This window comes from Stomoxys calcitrans, chromosome 4, assembly GCF_963082655.1.
Source record: "Stomoxys calcitrans chromosome 4, idStoCalc2.1, whole genome shotgun sequence".
NCBI lineage: Eukaryota > Metazoa > Arthropoda > Insecta > Diptera > Muscidae > Stomoxys > Stomoxys calcitrans.
The window spans coordinates 122,257,452-122,277,205 of NC_081555.1; the positions used below are offsets into that span (position 1 = coordinate 122,257,452).

Sequence of the window (19,754 nt, forward strand, 5' to 3'; positions counted from 1 at the left end):
AGGCCCACTGCAAATGAATGTTTGGTTTTTCAGCCCTTCGGAGGACTCCAAATTTTATGTAATGTTATTTTTGGATTTTTTAGAAAATACATAAAAAATGTGTCATATGGCCCAAATTATGTTGGGTTTAATGTCATTTATTCATTTGGGTTTTATGGCATTGAGACATTATGACATTCATAATTTTTCGGTTAGTTTGGTAATATGTCATATCTATTTTCATCATAGTTTCAAAATCATTTTCAAAAAATATTTTTGTGCCCAAAAGACGGTCTTATTTCCCAAAGGTGCAAAAACAACTAACATTGACATCGTTTGGGAGATATTACATTTGTCTACATTACATTTGCCCAATGACTTGCTATTCACATTCCACTAAAATTCTCCAAATTGTACTGAATACTTGTGAAAAATAGAATACAGATTCAAAATAAACTTCTTTTGTATTATCTAGTGATTAAACCAATAAGGACCTACGTAATAGAGAAATCACGCTACGCCCATTGACTTGATATTCTCCGAATTGTACTGGATACTAGTGAACAATAGAATACAGATCCAAAATAAACTTCTTTTTTATAATCAACTGATCAAACCATTACGGATCTACGGAATACAGCTTTGGAGATGCGTTGTCAAGAATAAAGTAGAAAAGATAAAAAAAAAAAAAAAAAACTCAAAATTTAGTACTTCGTACCACGCCTAATACAGATTGGTACATACGAAACACCGATCTCCAAAGAGACTTGGTAGCTCGAACAATATCCGATGTGAAATCCATACCCCCTGAAACATGCGAACAAACTGCAGAGTCCAGTTTAGTCGTGACTTAAATAATATTGTTCGAAACTATCCAGTCACCAGAAGACTCCAAAGAACTATACCAAAAGATCTAGTCACTAAAGATGCCTCAAGTCCGAGGAAATAAGATGTAGTTACTGAACTATTTCCACAACATGAATTAAAACTAGGCTAAATTTTCTAATTTTTATTATTTATCTATACACTGTTTCAAAATAAATAGATGAGTGGAACTCTGTCATAATAACAATTAATTTAAAAACAATATCACTAGCTCCATCTACTAAAGGGTGGAGGTTCCTACCCTAGCATAGGTGTCACATTTACGCCCTAGTTATTAATAGTTTTCAAGCTCGGATAGCCAGTTCAAGGCAGAATATGATTTTAACACGCTCTTCAATATCAAATAAAGTGTAATGTATCACTGTAAATTAGTTTAAAGTTACTCTTTTACCACTAGCGCCATCTACTGGTGAGAGTTGATTTTAATAGGAAAATTTACAATCACCATTCGGTGAAGTGTGCTGTACAACAGTCTTTAAACTTGCTCAGATGTCACATTTAGGGCTCACTTCTAAGATGATAGACTATTCAGATTACCTGTGCAGGTATTTACTTGTCCTGAAAGCAGAGAAACATAACTTTCATCTTGTTCTTTACAATAAATGCAAAATAAACCTCAATTTTAAGTAAGAAAGTGTGCTCAAAATAACCAACAATGCACAAACTAGTCTAGGTATAGCACATAGGCCAAGGCAGCCGCGGGGAAAGAGATCTTGGATAAATATTTTTCTTTAGCAGAAGCAGAAGAGAGTGAGAGAAAGCGTCAGAGCAAGGTAAATTTTGATAGTTTTGGTATTTGAAAGCTTGCAATTTTCTAATGGTGGTTATTTTCCCAACTGAAATTTGCAGCATTGAACAGCTGTTTTGTGAAAACCAGTTGTTTTATTGGTCTGCTCGACTTAGAAGAAATGCTGGGCGAAGCAGAGTTATGAGCAGAAAATAGATAGCTTCAAAGTCTATTCTGCAGTAAGAAGAGAGAAATGGAAAGACGTGAAAATGAAAGAACGAGATGATTGTAAATTTGCACTTCAACATTCCATTAATAAACAGAGATGCTTAGGGACCAAAATATGGTTCGGAAACTCTATTAAAGAATTAAACATCAAACGGATTGCTTTGATAAAGGCACATGTGGAGACAAAGAAGTAAATCTGGAGACAGTTACAGACGGAGTGCTGAAGATGTGGATGATATTACAGTAGCCGCGTAGCACTAACCCTGCTAATAAACAACAATGAAGCAGAAGTCACTGTTTTACCATTTGAACAATTTAATACTTAAGGTTACACGCTGATGAAGGATATGCCTTAGTTCGTCTGCGCAACCTGGCTTGTCAAACGCATACCTGATGATTAGAACCTCAGGATACTATGTCCCAGTTAGTAATAATTGCAGAGAAATAAGTCTTCTTTCAAAACATACACGTAACTTTTGAACGTTCTGAGAGATCAAAATCTAAACCTAACGAGTTATTGGGGTCCAAATAACTCATTTCGGATTTGGTAAATCTACCATTGACTTGATATTCACATTGCGCCAAATCTTTTTTTCTTTCCATCAAATACAAACCCGCCTTCGACAGCCTTATATGTATGTTACAAGATCTTTCGAGCCATGTCTGTCTTTAATATTCTTGCGAAATTTATACGACTTGGCAGAATGACATTAGCTGACATACATTCATCCCTTAAATTAAGAAAGAACCTTTCCTAATTTATTTCAAACGAGGCTTCAGACAGGGGGATAGGTATATAACTATAGTTCACAAAAGACTGAATGAGCAAGAGAACGCCCCAAAGGCGTTACATGCAATACAAAACTAGCAAAGTGCAGATAGAATCTGAGAAAGTGGAGCAAGTCTATAACTGAGTCCGCCCGCCCGCGAAGTAATACCATCTGGCAGATATGCGGGGTTCGGGAATAGGAGATAGGGCTGTGGTTTAGAACTTACAAATTCAGTACACCTCCATCGGCGCAAAAGATTCCACACCTCCAGCGACGCAAAAATAGAAAAACTTCAGTTTTCTATACCTATTAACATAGAACATGCTTGCTGTTGGTGCTTATCGGAAATAAATATCATCAAATGCAACAAAAATGGAAAAACTGAATCTTCAAACCAAATATATAAAAGGAAAAACTGAATCTTCAAACTTAATACATATTATAATCTTATATGAACCATAATGCATTAAATGCTCTGAAAATGTTTATTATTGAATTCAACAATGTTCTATGTGTATATTTTAAGTATTGTATTATATTTAATATTCTGAGGACTGATAAATGAATGTACGAGTATGTCAAATCAGGGTATATACTTGCTATTACGGATTACAAGATTAAATAATTAATCAAGTGTAATACTGCACTCAGTTATTTTAAAGGATTGTTGTAAACTTCAAAAACTTGTTTGCGAAACGGGATTAAACATAATCTTGATACGATATTAGGCTTTTCGTATTCAATCATATCTACAGCTTAATGTTTGAGCTTAGATTTATGTGTTATGATATGTCGTAAATGCTGTATGGCTTCGAGCAAAGGAAGGAAATAGTGTGAAATCATAGCTATCTAAGATTTCAGCATGATAAATAATCTTGCTGAATTGCATTATATTTTAAACTCCGCAATGTTATAGCCATGAACATTTAAGAGTTAGGCATACATTATTTAAACCGTATTAGTTTCACAAAGCCTTCAATATCTTAATGTGCATACATAAACTGTGACACATTGTATGCAATTCTATTTGAAGCTTAATTATTCGTTGAAGCAGTATTCTACAGTCTCTTTGGCGAACATATCAACCAGAGTATATATCGTGCTTATGTATTTCGTCTAAAGAAGCGAGAGTAGAAACTACATAACTTTCTGAATACATATCTTCAGTGTTTTCCTCCTTCTTAACACTGATTCGAGGAATGTTTTATGAGAATTTACTAAATAACAAAATAAACTTACCATTTCACAGTGGCCCATCAGTTGTTTTATGATTTAGATTTCAAGTATTTTCATTTCTTAAATTCAAACTGAACCACCTTAACTTAAAGTTTTTTTTCCTTTAATAACGGATTATTTTGGATTGAACGAATCAGAAACCACTGTCAATCAATACAGGAGTTTTGTGAAACTTGTACTTCTTAGTTATATTTTTTTGAGGATGGTGTTTATAAGATTTATCCTTTCAGCTCAACAATTATACTAAAAATTGTCTTTCAGAACATGATGATGGTAAGAAGTATCAACAGTGTATAAGATTTTGTAAAGCAAAAAAGGAGGGCTCATATAATGATTCGCAGTGAACAGTACTCTAACATGGCATGGAGATGAATCTAGAACTGCTGCAATATAGCCCCAATCTGCACATATCCTATCCATGATAGCGTACGCGAAAATGGCTTTCTATGGATTAAAATTTGAAAAAATACGATAACCTTATCCAAGCTATAGCATCGACTTCTTCCAGGACAAAGTAGATTGCATCGAAAACGTTGCAAGACTCAAAAGTTGGCACATTGTGATAGCAGGCGATTTTAATTCGCACTGGATATGATCGCAACGCTCGGCGAATGTTGGCGTCACACCGACGTTTCATAGCCTAGGTTGCGAGGATATTATACCGGATCTTCCCTTTGTCTCAGAAGCTCCAATATACGAGAGAAGGGAGAATTTTGGAGACATATGCGAGTCCACCGGAAGGCGGAACGTCTGCCAGCTTGACATAGCATTACTCCTAGACGAGATTTTCAGACGCCTGGGGGTAGAACAAGCCCGTAGATTTGATAGACTTATTGTCGAAGACACTTTGGCGAAAATCACAAGGTTTGGTATTGGAGCAATGACCAAGATGAAAAAAAGATCAAACCGTAAGGCTGTATACTAGTAGACTGACTGCTTCAATCGACGATTGCTGGCGAAAATGTACAAAGACAAAAAGACAATATATTGGAGCCCGCTGAGATAAAACGTGGCATACAAAAAAGCCATGAAGCAACCACCTGGCCACCATAAAGTAAAGCGAGAGAGACAAATGGGAAGAGAAGAGACTTTTTATAAATAGAAATCCCTGGGGATTCAGATATGAAATCGTCGTGCAAAACTATGGACTGAGAACTATTCCCCGGACACTGCTGCAGAGCCTACCATGAACATACCTCTGTTCACAACTGAGGAACTGCAAGCCGTCGCCAAAAGCCTCATTACTCTTGAAGGTACCCGGTACCCTGATGACATATCCGCAGAGGTCATTAAAGTGAGAGCTGCTAACCATCCCAACGTACTTCTCGCAATGTGTAGAAGGAGGCTGCGTGATGGCCCCTCTTGATATCAAGCATGCCTTTAACTGCCTGAGCTGGGTAGATATAACACAATTGCTAGAGATGATCTTCCATGTACCTAGGTAGTGGATTAAGATAATAATGAAATACTTGAAAGACCGGTTAATGATCTTTTACCAGAAAGGATACAAGTCATCTCAATCCCCATCTAAGGCTAATGGGTTACGCTGACGATGTCGCAGAAGTGATAAAGGGGAGAAGCACGGAAGAGGCCCAAAGCAAACTATGATCCGCACAAAGAGCTGGTTGGGTTCATATGGATTACAACTGGCCATGCATACAACATGGTTGGTGATGAGGACGAGACGATACCTTCCTCTTAAGATAGACAGCATACGCAGATAGTGGGTTACGCAGACAATGTCGCGAGAGAGGTAAAGGCGAGAATCACAGAAGAGGCCAATGCACATTATGCCAAACTATGAACAAAGAGCTGGTTATGGATTACAACTGGCCATGCATAAAACTTGGTTGCTGTTGAGTAAAAGACCTTCCTTCCTTTTGAGATAGAGAAGTATATAGAACACATTATCATCCCCACAAAGAGGTTGACCAAATACCTAAGTATGAAACTGGATTATAATTTAGCATCCATGAAAAAAAACGAGTACACATCGACGAATGCAGCAGACTAAGCAGGCTAATGGCCAATATAGGTGGACCTCTTCCAAGCAAGAGAAAAATACTAATGGAGACCATTAACAGTATTTAGCAGTTTAACGAGTCATATCAGTTTATCAGGGGAAGCCGTTCTTGTAATCGTTGCAATGGAGCGACACTAGATGTTTAGAGTCAAAAATGAAGGCGTGCATAAACCTCGTACGAGATAAAGAAGAGACCATTCGATGATGGCAAGAGGGGTGGTTAAACGAGACTCGGGTTAGGCGGACACTGCAAGAAGTCATACCTAACCCAGATGTTATCCAGCGATGTGTATTTCAGAAAGTATCTGCATCGCGTGTACGGGGTGGAATACCTTCTTCGACTGCAGCCGCTGGGCTTAGCGACACAGCGAACTAGAAACGCTGAATGAAAACGTTTCACCCCAGAACATAGCGCAAAAGAAGCTGAAAATGAGAGGAATAAGGAGCATGGAACATATACTGCAGACAAAAAAGTTGACCTCGACGCAATGGCGTAGAGAGGAGGCCTGAACGCAGACATTATGTAGAAGAAATGGCTAAGCATAAAATGTGGAGGGTGTCCATCGAAGTAATGCGAAAGCAGTTCCGAGTTGGATTATGTACCTCGGGTGATATAGGGTGAGTTTTAGCCGGTACCGCCAAATCAAGGGAGCCCTGCCCACTACGATGGATGTAATCGTAAAACAATCATTTTAGGGCATGTTGATACATTTTATGAAATAGAAAGGCTTTCTTGAACTAAATATTCCTAACAACTTTAATACAATAACATTATGGGTTGAGGTAACCAGTTCATTGCAGTAACGACCTATACTTTAAATAAAGCACATTTGAAAAGAATGTTTTTTATGGTAAGTAAGTGGATAGTTATGCTAACTCGTTGTTGATACGACAGTAAGCGATTTATATAAAACCCTAGAAACAGCCATTTTCTTCTTCACTATTACATGATTGATTCATCTGAAGAATTGGTACTAAAAGCTTTTTAAAACCTAAGAGACATAACCGACAACTGGTTGTAGGAATAAATAATAAACCAATATCATCAGTTTCTTCTTGCTATCAAATTTCAAGCTATGAACTGAAATCTCTGCGTTAATTGTTATTTTCTATTCTATAAAAATTGTCATCCCATTGAGAAAGAAAATTATGGAACCTTTGAATATGATCAATAGGGCTAAGCTGGATTGGTATCTACACTTTGTGAAAGTAACTTTGATCTCCAAAGTTCAAAGGTATTCTTTAAGACATATTCATATAAGTTTTGGATATATTTAGTTGTAGATGTTAAAAAATTTGCAACAATCTAAACTCATTTCGTTTTATTAACTGAATGCCATATACTTTACAGTTGATTAATCATTTACTCGTTTTATCAACTATACGAAAGGAATAAAACAAAATCCGTAGAGTTTTGATTTTGGTTTTGTGTAAGATACGATAACGCAATATTAATCGAGAAATCAGTCCGTTGAGTTATTTAAGTTTATATTTTTCTCCCATTTCTTAAGCCATGAAGGGAGGCCGTAATGAGAATGACCTACATCCGATAAAAATATTCTATGTTATGTGGTACTATTACATTACTTTGTACAACTACTCACACATCTTTTACCTATCGTATGGCAAATAAATATGTTCATATTTCTATTTCTCTTAAGTTTTGCAGTTATCTAGAGTCGAATTGTCGATATCTTATACATTACGCAGTACGCATTAGAAGGGAGAGGATGTTCGAAGTTGTTGGTTTTTGGGGATTAGTTAAACCTACCATAAGGTTGTTCTACAGGTCTCTCTATAAGTATATCCTATAAACGCCTAAAAATATTAGAGGATTCTTCCTTTCGGTTTGGGGAATTTATTTTTCTTTTTAGGGTTTTTTTTTAAGTAATGGTTTTCGTATGTTAATTTTTGTGCGCTCTCGTCATAAAATTCTCGTTTTAGTTATTTTGGTTTGCAATTTACGAATTTAAAGATTTGATGTTTCAACTTCTTGGATGTGTATGGGTGGAGGAGGGTACATAAATGAATGTCGTTCTTCTAAAATGGTGAAACTAACTATTAACAATTTTAAAAACCAAAATGAATTAAGTATTAAACGAATGAAGCGTTGTAAAGCGTTTTGGAAACGGTTACAAATGTGGTGGCTGAGTGGGGTGATGAATTGCAGTTGACATGTTATTATGAACCTGTACATGGAAATGCAGTTTTGCAAACGATCTCTGTGTGACAGTATAAATGTTGATTTAACTATTTGTGGTTGTAGTTGTTTGTAATATTTTGTTTTATTTATTCGATACTTTTACAAATGTTTGTTTGTTGTATTACTATTTGTATGCTTATGGAATTTCATCATATGTCTATATACAACGATCATCATATATATATATATCTATATATATATATAAATATATAAATAGTTAATAATAAAAATAATGAGTAATTGTAATTATAATGATAATCATAATGAAGTATAACAATTTTTGTTTTCTCTATGGCCTCATTGTAGTTTTTTCTGGTTTGAATAGTCCTTTCTCAGACTTTGTTGATTTTCCTTCGGTAATTTTTTCGTATAAGAACTTCTAGCAATAGTTTTTTTTGTTTTTTATTTATAACTCGGTATTAAAACATTTTTTTTTCAGTGTATATAATATACTCCCGGTTATTTGGTTTTCTGGTTGCGATCGCCTTCATACTCCTTGCTCTATTAAATGTTGACTTTCTGCAAATCTGAGCATTCATACATATAGATATATATGTGTATGTTTTCTGTTTTGTCGGTATTTATGTTCTGTTTTTCATAATGTGTGTTATATGCAGGTATTATTCCCCATTCTATGTTTGGTATGTTGTGTTTCGTATATATAGTCGGTGTTTCGCCATATGGCTTAGTATAGGCATTAATGTTTTCGAGTATGTTCTTTTGTAGTAAATAGTTGTATATGTATTTTATATGTTTCGTCATGCATATGTGTGTGCGTTGTACACACCCACTCATATACACACACATTCACGTATATCGAGAGAGAGAGATAAAATGTTTGCATGTACGTATGATGTCATCATGTCATGGTTAGTAAATTGTTCTAACTACATCTGTCTTTGTTCGTCTATATGTTGAGTTGAGTATATAGTGTTGTTACATACACATACATCGATATATATTTATTAATTTTCATATGGGTATGTATATAATTTTGTTCTATTGTTTTGTATGCTTTAACTGTAGATGCTGGTTATATGTTTCGGTATATGCAATTAGGTATGGTATGTTTCATAGATGGTTTTATTTGTTTTTATTCATTCTTTACCTTTATTGTGTTCTAATTTGGCTAAAATGTAAATTTGTCTAACTAATATATCTGCTCTTCATTCATAGTTGTAATATTTTAATATTTAAAATTCGATAAATACTATCTTACCAAATTAGGCATTGGTAAAAAATTCAATTTAAATGAAAAAAAGAGGAATAGGATAGAATTTAGAAGCTATGTATTTATGAACATCTGTATCTGGACAAATACAAATGGCATTGTGATTTATATCATTTATATGATTTAACTACTCTTTCAGTAGTTAGTGTTTTTATATAGTAACCTGTCCGCACAGAGTTTCTTTCTTGCACTGGCTTATTTTAATTTCTAAGTTATTTCTCTCCTTGTTGTTCCTTAAAAGTTTACATCATATTGTTTCACAAATTTGTCTTCAGGAATAATTATTTTTTTGTTGCTACGTAATTTTGATTTGCTAAAGTGTGTGTTCCTAGACATTTCTCCTCTCAGTTTTCATTTATCAACCTTGTTTGCAATGTGAAGGTCGTAAAACTTCTGGAAAAATGGTGCATCGAGCAGGTCATACTAACGAATATCATTAAGAAATTATATTTGTTGTTCGGCTGGTAGATGAAGTCTTGCAAAATTAAGTTCATATACGAAAGTGTGGTCAGGTTATTTGCAACAGCGATTGCTGGGGGGAATACACAATGGTCATATTAGTGTAAATCTTGGCTTACTTGTTGTGTTTTAATAAGATTTAGTATTGGTTTAAGATTGGTACATTGGAAAAGAGTGGCAAAAGTATCGTCAATTAGCCTTCTAGTTACAATATTAGGACTCGCATGTTGGAATATGAAAACAAATAAAGAACACTTTTACAATTTTTATTCGGCATTCGTTAAATGCATAAAATTATTATTTTGCGAAATGATTCTCTTTATAACAATGCGAATGGGAAAGTATAGTAGCGGTTGGCATTCTTTGTAGAGCAACTGTAGGGATTATCTGAAAACAGGGCAAAAATTAGACAACACAATACCATTAACCGAATTTAGGTTTTTCATTGACCCAACTCAGAAGGCATTCGACTTCCATCGCGAAGGAGTATTCAAGGAAGCATGAACATTAGTTTGACCAACATGCAAAAGATTTAAGTCTTTTTATTTAAATGTTGTAGATTCAAGCTAGGGGTCCTCATCATCGAAGTGGATAATTGAGAATTATACAAACCACCGTGGGTGGCTAAAATCCCGGCGTGAACATCAGAAACATTTTCAGCGGTGGTTGTCCACTTACTCATGCTGGCTACATTTGTGAGGTATCCTGCCATGTTAAAACTTCTCTACCAAGTGGTGTCGCTATGTAGCACGCCGTTTGAACTCGGCATACAAAATGAGGCCCCTTATCATAGGACTTAAACATTTATCGAAATGAACTCATTGCACAACATTTTTAGAACAGTTGCAATAGAAAAGGTGGACTATGAGGAACGTATGTCTAGGATGCTCACGACGTTTAGGTGACTAACGAAGGACCCAACTTTATCCCTTCAGAAAAAAGAATACTGAACTAGTTAACGAGTTATAAGTGAACAAAATAATAGATGACGCTAAAAAAAGAAAATTTAAAACAGTTCTACGAAGCTTGCTCGTCAATTACGCTACTTTTTCAACCTTTATTTTGGTTTCCTTTTTGTAAATCAACCTTGTGGCGCAGAGGTTAGCATGTCAGCCTATGATAACGAATGCCTGGTGATCCCCTTGCTAATGTTAGCTACATTTATGAGGTATCCTACCATGTTTGAGAGTTCTCTACCAAGTGTTGTCGCTATGCGGTACGCCTTTCGGACTCGGCTATGATAAATTGAGCTTAAACTGTATATGTGCACTCTATGGGAGAAAAATCCCATGTTCTTTACTGGAATGTTCAATTTTAAAAATCAAGCGTCATTAACCAACAATTTTTGAAAGAAAGATTTTTCAATTTTCAATAATATTTTCTGAGGGGATAATTTCTATAAAATTTGTTCTCTTTAGGGGAAAGGAAGAAGACCAAATTTCAATGAAATTGTAAATCTTATTCTAGCATCAAATTTGCTATGACAAGTGACAATTTTTTAAGCTAATCACATCACAATTGTCTTTGAAAATTTTAAATTTCTAAGAAACTGTTTAGAAGATCCAAATCTAAGAAACGGCTTTAAACAAACTAAATAACCACTCTGTTTTTATTGCTTTGCTTGAATTTTATAAAACAATCCATATTCCGATTCAATCAATATTTTGACAAGTTAGTGAAATTGACTTTAAAGACTTTGCTACAATATGCTCGTAGAGCTTCTATGTTTCAAATCTTTCAATTGAAAGTTATGTCAAAAAGTTCCCAAGGCAAGGCAATAATGAACTGTAAAATCTATATTATGCAGAGGGTTGCACTGTGGGAGAAAATGAAAAAAAAAAAACTAGTAAAAAATGCGGTATGAGAATGTATAGAGATATCTTCTTGAAATTTGGAAAGGTTAGAGCTGAGATGTTACGGAGATCGTTTGCATGGCCCTAGGTTATCCGGACGCCTTCTGGCATGTCCCTAAAGTTGGTTACCTCGGTATTTCTAAAATTTGTTGGGGCTGCCAAATCTTCGTTTGTGATCCGATTTTCAAATTTTTTTGGTGGATAGTGCTCAAAGATTCTTACAAAAAAGTCCCCTTTGGGGGTAGCAATATCTCCACTGGTTTCGGGGACATTCGACTTTTAATTTTTTATTTGCAATTTTGACCTGCTTCGTAGTTTGTAATTTACGAAGGCATTTGATTTTTATGCAAGTTTTGGATTTGTGACTTTGCCGTAAAAGGTGTCCACATCTGTTTATTCAGTTAAAAGTTATACAGCTTGGAAATCAAAAAAGGAGAAAGAAGTGTATTTTTTGCATTTTTTGGTCAAAAAAAAAATATTCTCTTTGATTAGTCTTTGTTGAAAAAACTTGCTTAAATACCTTAATTTTTTTTCTTTTTTATGAAGAGGATATATTGTAGATGCAACTGAAGTGAAATTTGAACAAGATATGCCAACTTAAACGGGTGCAATATGTATTTGAAAATAATTTTTTTTTTAATTGGAAAGGTCCCTGGAGGTCCCATTTATTTCATATGTCTCCTAAACCCATGCAAAAAATTGTTTTGCATCTAACAATATATGTAGTCTTCACAGCACATTTACTAAAAATTGCCGATTTTGAAATCATCTTTGACCGAAAGGCGTATTTTGGGAATTTTGTGAAAAAAAAAAATTCAGCCAAATTGTTTTTTTAATTTTTTGGAGACACATTTGTCTGCAGAACTCAGCAAAAATTATTAAGAATTTGGAAATCAGACCACAAACGAAGATTTGGCAGCTCTAACAAATTTTCGAAATATCGAGGTTATCAATTTAAGAGGCCTGCCAAAAGTCGTCTTTGCAGCCCAGGGCCTTGAAATTTTGCGTACGATCTCGCTAACCATTCAAAATTTCAAGGAGATATTTTTACCCCAGCACTAACAAATTTTCGAAAAGCTGAGATGATTAATTTAAGAGGCCTGCCAAAAGGCGCCTGTACAACCCAGGGCCTTGAAATTGCTCGCTAACATCTCAGCTCTAACCATTCCAAATTTCAAGGAGATATCTCTAGCCGTTCTCACACGGTTTATTTGTTACTAGTTTTTTTTCGATTTTCTCCCACTGTGGGTAGTAACCCTTTTACAAAAATGTTATATGATTTTATAAATTTTCTTTTTCATAATTTGAAAACATTTTCTACTAAATTTACCATTTTTGAACTATTGTTTCTTTTTAAACACAACATTTGAAATTCTAGAGAAGTACCGAAAAATCTTAAAAATTTTAATACTAAAAGTGATCCATGAGTTTAATCTTTAACTAGTCTTTGCAACAAAATAACCTAAGTGCCTAATTTGGTAAATAAAAGTTATCGGTTGCATTAAAAACAATGGAAACAGCTAAAAACTTGTTAAAAAATAACTAGTTTGTTTTAAAAATATAACGTTATGTTTTTTTTTTTGTTTTTGGTCTGCATAAAAACTCTTTGGCTTTTGATTTAATAAAAAGGCAAAAAAAACTACTAATAGAAATAAAATCTTAGTTTGATAACAAATGATTTTCCAAGAAAATCTAAAATTGGTTGCATTCATCATTCTAATATGCTTTCTCTTACTTTGCTTTTGTTTTATCGTTTTATGGTAACTAGTTTACGGTTCTGTTTTTTGTTTTTGGTATTTGGTTTTTAGTAGAGTAGTTATTTTTTTTTTTTTTAATTTTTTGTAAGGTACTTAAATTAATTTAAAGCTTTTACAAAGTGTTTTTTCCACAAAATTTTCAACTAAACAAAGCTAAGGTTGGTTGTTTCCATTTTAGTTGCGCCTTTCGGTAGCTGATGTGTTGCAGTTCTGCTTGCATTCGAATTTTGGAAACAAATCATAAAACTATAATGTGGGGTTATCCTTTTTCTGCTCGATTCGATTTGGTATTGAGAGGTTGCTTTGCTAGTGTTGCCCTCAAAAATAATGTTTGTTTCTTAAGTCTTTGGTTTGATTTATCGATTGATCGATCGACAATGATTTTGTTTCAATGGATGGTTTTGCTTTTCCTTTTATTTTGGTTTTTTTCAGTGAGAGAGAAGAATTGTGGTTTCTTGTTTGCTGCTTATAAAGTGTGATAAAGATGTTGTTCTTGTTGTTGTGTTTGTTGATCTGTTGTTGTTGTTGTGGCTGTTGCACCAATGCTTGTTTCGCGTATTGGTTCCATAAATAGTTCCGGTTCCGGTGTCATTGCCCTGGTGCTGGCAAGTGTAGCAACCGTTGCTGCTTTTGCGGTGGTTGTGTCATTCTGGGATTTATGATGGATAGTGTTGTTGCTGTTGGTGTTGTTGTTTGTAGTGGTCTCTGGACTTCCTGTTGTGTAATTGATCTCATGATCCGAATACACCTTTGTTGTAGCTATATTTGGCTGCATAAATGTTGTTTCCGCTATAATGCGCTCCATGGCTGCTTCAAAATCATCATGCATATCATAGCCATATCTGAGGAAAGCCAATGCTCTAGCAGTTCGTCCTTTTTTGGTGATGGATGTTGATGTGGCCTCTCCTGTTGCTTCAGTTGTTGGTGATGTTGGTGTTGTTGGTGATGTTGGTGGTGGTAGTGGCTGCTGCTGTTGTTGTTGTAGTAGCGGTAGTGTTGGTGATGGTGGCATCATAAGTCTTTGGTTTCCATTTAGTGGTGTTTGTATTCGGAATAGATCGTTATATGACATGGCGGCGGTAATGGCTGGTCGATGATGATACTTTTGCTGCTGCTGATGGTGGTAGTAGTTGTGGTGGTATGGGTGTGGGTGAAAATGTTGCATTGGTATTGTATCAAAATTATGATCTAAATCTGGTGCGGACAGTGTGGTTTGCAGTATGGCCTGATGCTATACCCAGATCTGTTCCCTTCGATCACGCGATCGCAATCAAAGCCTTTGCTAGCACCAGTCCTCCTCATCGGAATCGGAGTGGCGTGCATGGTGGCTGCCCTTTGGCTTATAGCCATTCATTACCGGCGAGGGTAACACTCTCCCCGTTCTGCCCATAGCAACCGCTTGTTCAAACGACAAGGGTGGTATGTATTCCAGTCTATAATTCCGCATAATAAAAAACCAAATAATTATGATAAAAATTTTAATTTTGTGTTACTCATTTCACTTACCTTTCTCTTTCAAACTCCATCTCACGATCTCGTTCTCGTTCATATAGCTCACGCTCTCGATCTCGATATTCATATCGTGGATCGTAGTCACGTAAGCGGTCCCTGTAACGAGCCCGATCACGCTCACGTTCTCTACTGCTATAATACAACTCTCTAGGGTCCGGTATTAGATCGCGGTGGTTTACCAACGAGTGAACACTATGAGGTGTTGAGTGATGTGTCTGTGAAAGAAAATTTCAAAACCATCGTATCAATCATCCGCCACACTGCTTACGGTATTATAAAGTTGACGAACTTGTTGCATCGAATTTATTTTTTGCTGAAATGCAGACATATCATGTTGTCGTTTGTCCCTTTGTGCAGTTTCATTCATATGAGTTAAGTTTAGAACGAAGTTCGGTGTTACGTTTTGTTGCACTGTACATCCAGAACTTCTCTCGCTTTAGTTTGTATGCTCTATTCGGTCTATTTTTGGTAAGTGAAGTTGCGTAGCAATTGTTTCACTAATAAAAATTAAAACTTTCTCTCAGAATCTCTAACAGAAATGTTCACATATATGTATGTATTATTAGACGACAAATATTCTCGAGCAGAGCATGCACTCGACGAGCACTTGTTGTAAAAACACTTAGAAAATGTGTGAAAATTGGTTTTTCTAAGCTAAAGTTTATGATGAACATTTTGATCTCTATGTTGGTTGGCTGGTTGGTATGTTGTATGCAATGCTTTGCAAATTAAGGTAATGCTTTTGGTTGTTATTTATTTTTTTTATTTCATTCTGAGTATTAAGTGTGCATATCAATCAGTTTCAAATATAATGTCAATTGTAGTTGTATGGTTAAGCATTATGAAATGAACCAAGTTTCCAAAATAATATCTTTTTTCAACCTATTCTAATTGATAATAGGGTTTTTGTTTGTTAAGGGCCCTTGAAAATGCGAAATATAGTTTGAAGACCCTGCAATGTTTATGACCTATTATGGTTATTGATTTGACAACAACATTTTGTTATTAACATTCGCCAGTATGAAACATGCAACTTGTAATAAAGACTGAAATATTAAATATCATTGAAGAGGTCTGTTTTTATCAGATCTATATTATTTGATTTAAGGAAAATCCTTTAAACACATTTGGTGAATTTAAACATTCAAAAAGTAATGGTAATAATATCTGCAATTTTTAAGACTTTGGCTACATTGTAATATTTCAAGGTGATTCCTGATCATTGAATTTGATGTTCATCATTACAGGAGCGTAAGCATTTATGTAGTTCTTAGAAGGAATCATACATATCCGCGTGAACTATAATTTTAAAACTATATAAAAAATATTCGAATTTCTATACTCTTTCGTATAGACATACGGATTTCGTATCCAACATGAGTTTGTAAATTCTTGTAATTATAACCTAATCCACTACAGGGTATTATAATTTAGTGGATTTGTTTGTAACAACCAGAAGGAAGAGAGCTAGACCCATGATAAGTATGTGCCGATCAACTCAGAATCACTTTCTGACTCGATTTAGTTATGTCCGTTAGTCAGTCTTTCCGTCCATTCGTCTGTCTATCCGTCCGTCTATCCGTTTTAAATTGTGAACAAAGAACAGGTCACAATTTTCGTCCGATCGTCTTTAAACTTGGTGTAGACATGTTTTTTTTTTTTGTCTGCAAACGAAGCCGACGAAGGAAAAATTCGGTTCAGATTTGGATATAGCTCCCATAAACATATAAATATGTTCGTCCGATTTGGACTAATATTGCAATATTGTTGTCATTTGTTAACCAATTCTCTCGAAATTTGGAAGGAAAGATTTTCTTATGACTCCTAATATTGCTGTTGAATTGAAGAAATCGGTTCAGATTTAGATATAGCTACGATATATGTATATCGCCCGATTTTCACATCTACAGCCACAGCAATCGCATTTATTGACCAATCTTGCCAAAATTTTCCACAACGCTTTCCGCGACGACCACCACAATATCTGATGAGTTTGGTCGAAATGGGACGGCCGGGCCGAATCTTATAAACCTTCAACTATAAATCGCATTAGTCAAAATCTTGGCCCGGTATCTCTTTATATGCAAACAAAGGTTAATGGATAAAAACCGCCATGCCATTCAAGCCATATCAAGTTTTGGACCGATTCGGACTTGGTTTGGATGTTGGTGGCCATAGTAGAAGTCATTGTGCAAAATTTCAGCCAAATCGGAAAAGAATTGCTCCCTATAATGGCTCAAGAAATAATATCTGGGGATCGATTTACATGGGAGCTATATTAGGTTATGGACCGACCTATTCAGACTACATTTAGCACATCTGTTGAATGTCATAGTACAAAATTTCAGACAAATCAGATAAAAATAGCGCTCCCTAAAGCTCAAAAAGTACAATCGGTTAATTTTGGAGCTATATCAAGTTATTGACTGAGTCATACCATATTAAGCACAAATATTAGAGGCCATAGAAAACGTCACTGTACAAAATCACCCAGCCGACACGGGATAACTATGAGCACCACACAGGCTGGAACTTTAAGCTTTGACTAATGTGGTGTCCACCGTTAGCACGCGTCCACAGGTTGTGAATGCTGCAAAGTTCTGTTTTTATGCGGAATAGCTGCAAATGCGGCCACGGGCAGGCGATTTTCAAGTGGAGAGTTTCAGTGAGGAGTCAGGTGGCATTGGCTCTTAACTAAATACTAAGTGCCAATGATACTCGAGATGACAAGGCGAGTTATTGACGCCTTCAAATAACCAATGGCCAACATCAGCGTCTGTTCCCTGGTTAGGGCCTGCCGGAGGCGAGCGTCGTATCTTGGAGGAAGCGGCTCGTCACAAGGAGGAATACATGTGCAATTCCACAAAACCCATGCGGTTGGGGCGCTGGGCCACTAACCCGCCCCCGGAAATCTATGAGAATTACTATGAGAAACAAAGGAATAGTAAAAACGGACCCCCCAAAGTTCACGACCCACGCAATCGAAAAAATTATGAATTTGGTTGTGAATTTGTGGTTAGTTGGAGACTGGAACACCTTGTCTCCAGCTTTACTCCGGTGGATGGGAGGCTAGCCACAATCCGCATAAAAGCCAAATTCTTCAACATCAGCCTTATTTGTGCCCATTCCCCGACGGAAGATAAGGACGAGCCGACCAAGGATATTTTCTAAAAGCGCCTAGAGAGAGAATATGACGTCATATTAAAATCGTTCTGGGAGATTTTAATGCGAAGATAGGGAAGCGATGACTTTTGCAGAAGCTGTGGGGATATCGAAGAAGAAGAGACTATAGAACACCTTGTGTGTGTGTGTCCCGCACTAGCAGTCAGAAGGAGTTCCACATTAGGTTCCCTTTTCTTTGAGAACCTGTCTGATTTAGAGAATGTAAACATTCGCAAGTTTTTGGTATTTTAAAAGCGATCTTGATGGTTCAACGGTAGGAACTTCTGTTCCTGTAGTATCACAATGAACGAAAACGTCTAATGAGTCTGATGGCAGACTCCCACTTAAACCTAACCTAACCTTTGATCAAACTATGAAAATTTATGGCATAACAGCTTCTTCAGCGTCGATCTAGGTCTAACAAATTCCTGATAAATGCCATTCTGTTGACGTTACTTCCCCATTACATATGATTCATAAGTTTAATGGAATAAAAGAATATTAATAACTGTTTATAAGCCGCTTCGCTAATTTTCCTTTTATAATTCGGTTGCGTGTAGCCTTTGCATCTTTTAAGCATATAACATATACGTGGAAGGAAATTTTAAAAATCCATTAGTCCTATATGTTGGGCAAATCCATATAAACACACCCCCGAAATCCGTAAATTCTTGAAAACCCCTCAAGACTGTTTGTGTCTTAGGAGAGATCATGGACCCATGAACCCATGACCCAGATGAACATCAAACTCGTGTTCCAGGAGCATAACATATGTGTACCAAGCTGCCTCGAAATCGAGGGTGCGCCCTATTAACCGCTAAATTGTTCCAAATAAAAAATCAATTGGAAATTTAAAAAATTGTCTTATTGTTAATTAGATTGATTAAAAAATTAATTCGAATTTTAACAAGTAAAAAGGCGTTAAGTTCAGGCCGAACTTTGGATACCCACCAGCAAGGATATAATAATCATCCTATTTTATTATACCCACCATCAAGGATATAATAATCATCCTATTTTATTATACCCACCATCAAGGATATAATAATCATCCTATTTTATTATACCTACAATACTATATCCGTATTTATGTCTTAATTGGGGCTGGGCACGATCATATTTTAATTATTTTCGGACAATAAATCTGCTTTTTATGGGTTTAAAACCCTAAATTGGAAGATCGGTCTATATGATAACTATATTTACATTGTATGATATGACTCATATTTGGGTCGGATGTCGGGAGGCTTAAAACAATTCACTTTTTCAAATTTCAATAAAATCGGGCAATAAGTAATAAATCGGTATATAGGTCTATATGACAGCTATATCTAAATTCAGTCCGATCTTTACCATATTTGGATCAAATGGCGGGTGGCTTAAAACCACTCACTGATTCAAATTTCATAATACATTTCAAATCGGGTAATAAATAAAGCTTTCATGGGTTTCAAACCCTTTTATCGACAGATCGGTCTATATGACAGCTATACCTAAATAAAGCCCGTTCTGTAACTTTTTTTTGGGTCGGATGTTGGGAGGCCTAAAATTACTCACTGTTTTATGGGCTGTAAACCTTATATTGGGAGGTCGGTCCATATGACAGCTATATTCAAATATAGTCCGATCTGAACCATATTTGGTCGGATGTCGGGTGGTTTAAAATAACTCACTGTTTCAAATTTCAGTGAAATGGATAATAAATAAAGCTTTTATGGGCATCAGACCT

General features: G+C 35.7%; 1 protein-coding gene and 1 long non-coding RNA gene across 13 annotated transcripts in view; one reads left to right on the forward strand and one right to left on the reverse strand.

Moving 5' to 3' along the window:
* The window catches only part of LOC106092358 (uncharacterized), a 324,230-nt gene that overhangs the window by 167,017 nt on the left and 137,459 nt on the right, over positions 1–19,754 (forward strand). The gene's annotated exons all lie outside the window — the stretch shown is intronic.
* Positions 14,634–19,754, reverse strand: part of LOC106095970 (voltage-dependent calcium channel type A subunit alpha-1) — a 296,916-nt gene continuing 291,795 nt past the window's right edge. For 11 of the 12 annotated variants that reach the window (XM_013263455.2, XM_059368089.1, XM_059368092.1 and 8 more), the window contains 2 exons: positions 14,858–15,078; positions 14,634–14,784 (listed from right to left, as the gene is read on the reverse strand). In XM_013263455.2, coding sequence (XP_013118909.1) covers positions 14,634–14,784; positions 14,858–15,078 — 372 coding nt within the window. Of the gene's footprint in view, positions 14,785–14,857; positions 15,079–15,239; positions 15,361–19,754 lie in introns of those variants that run through there. The other variant, XM_059368095.1, reaches the window with a different exon arrangement.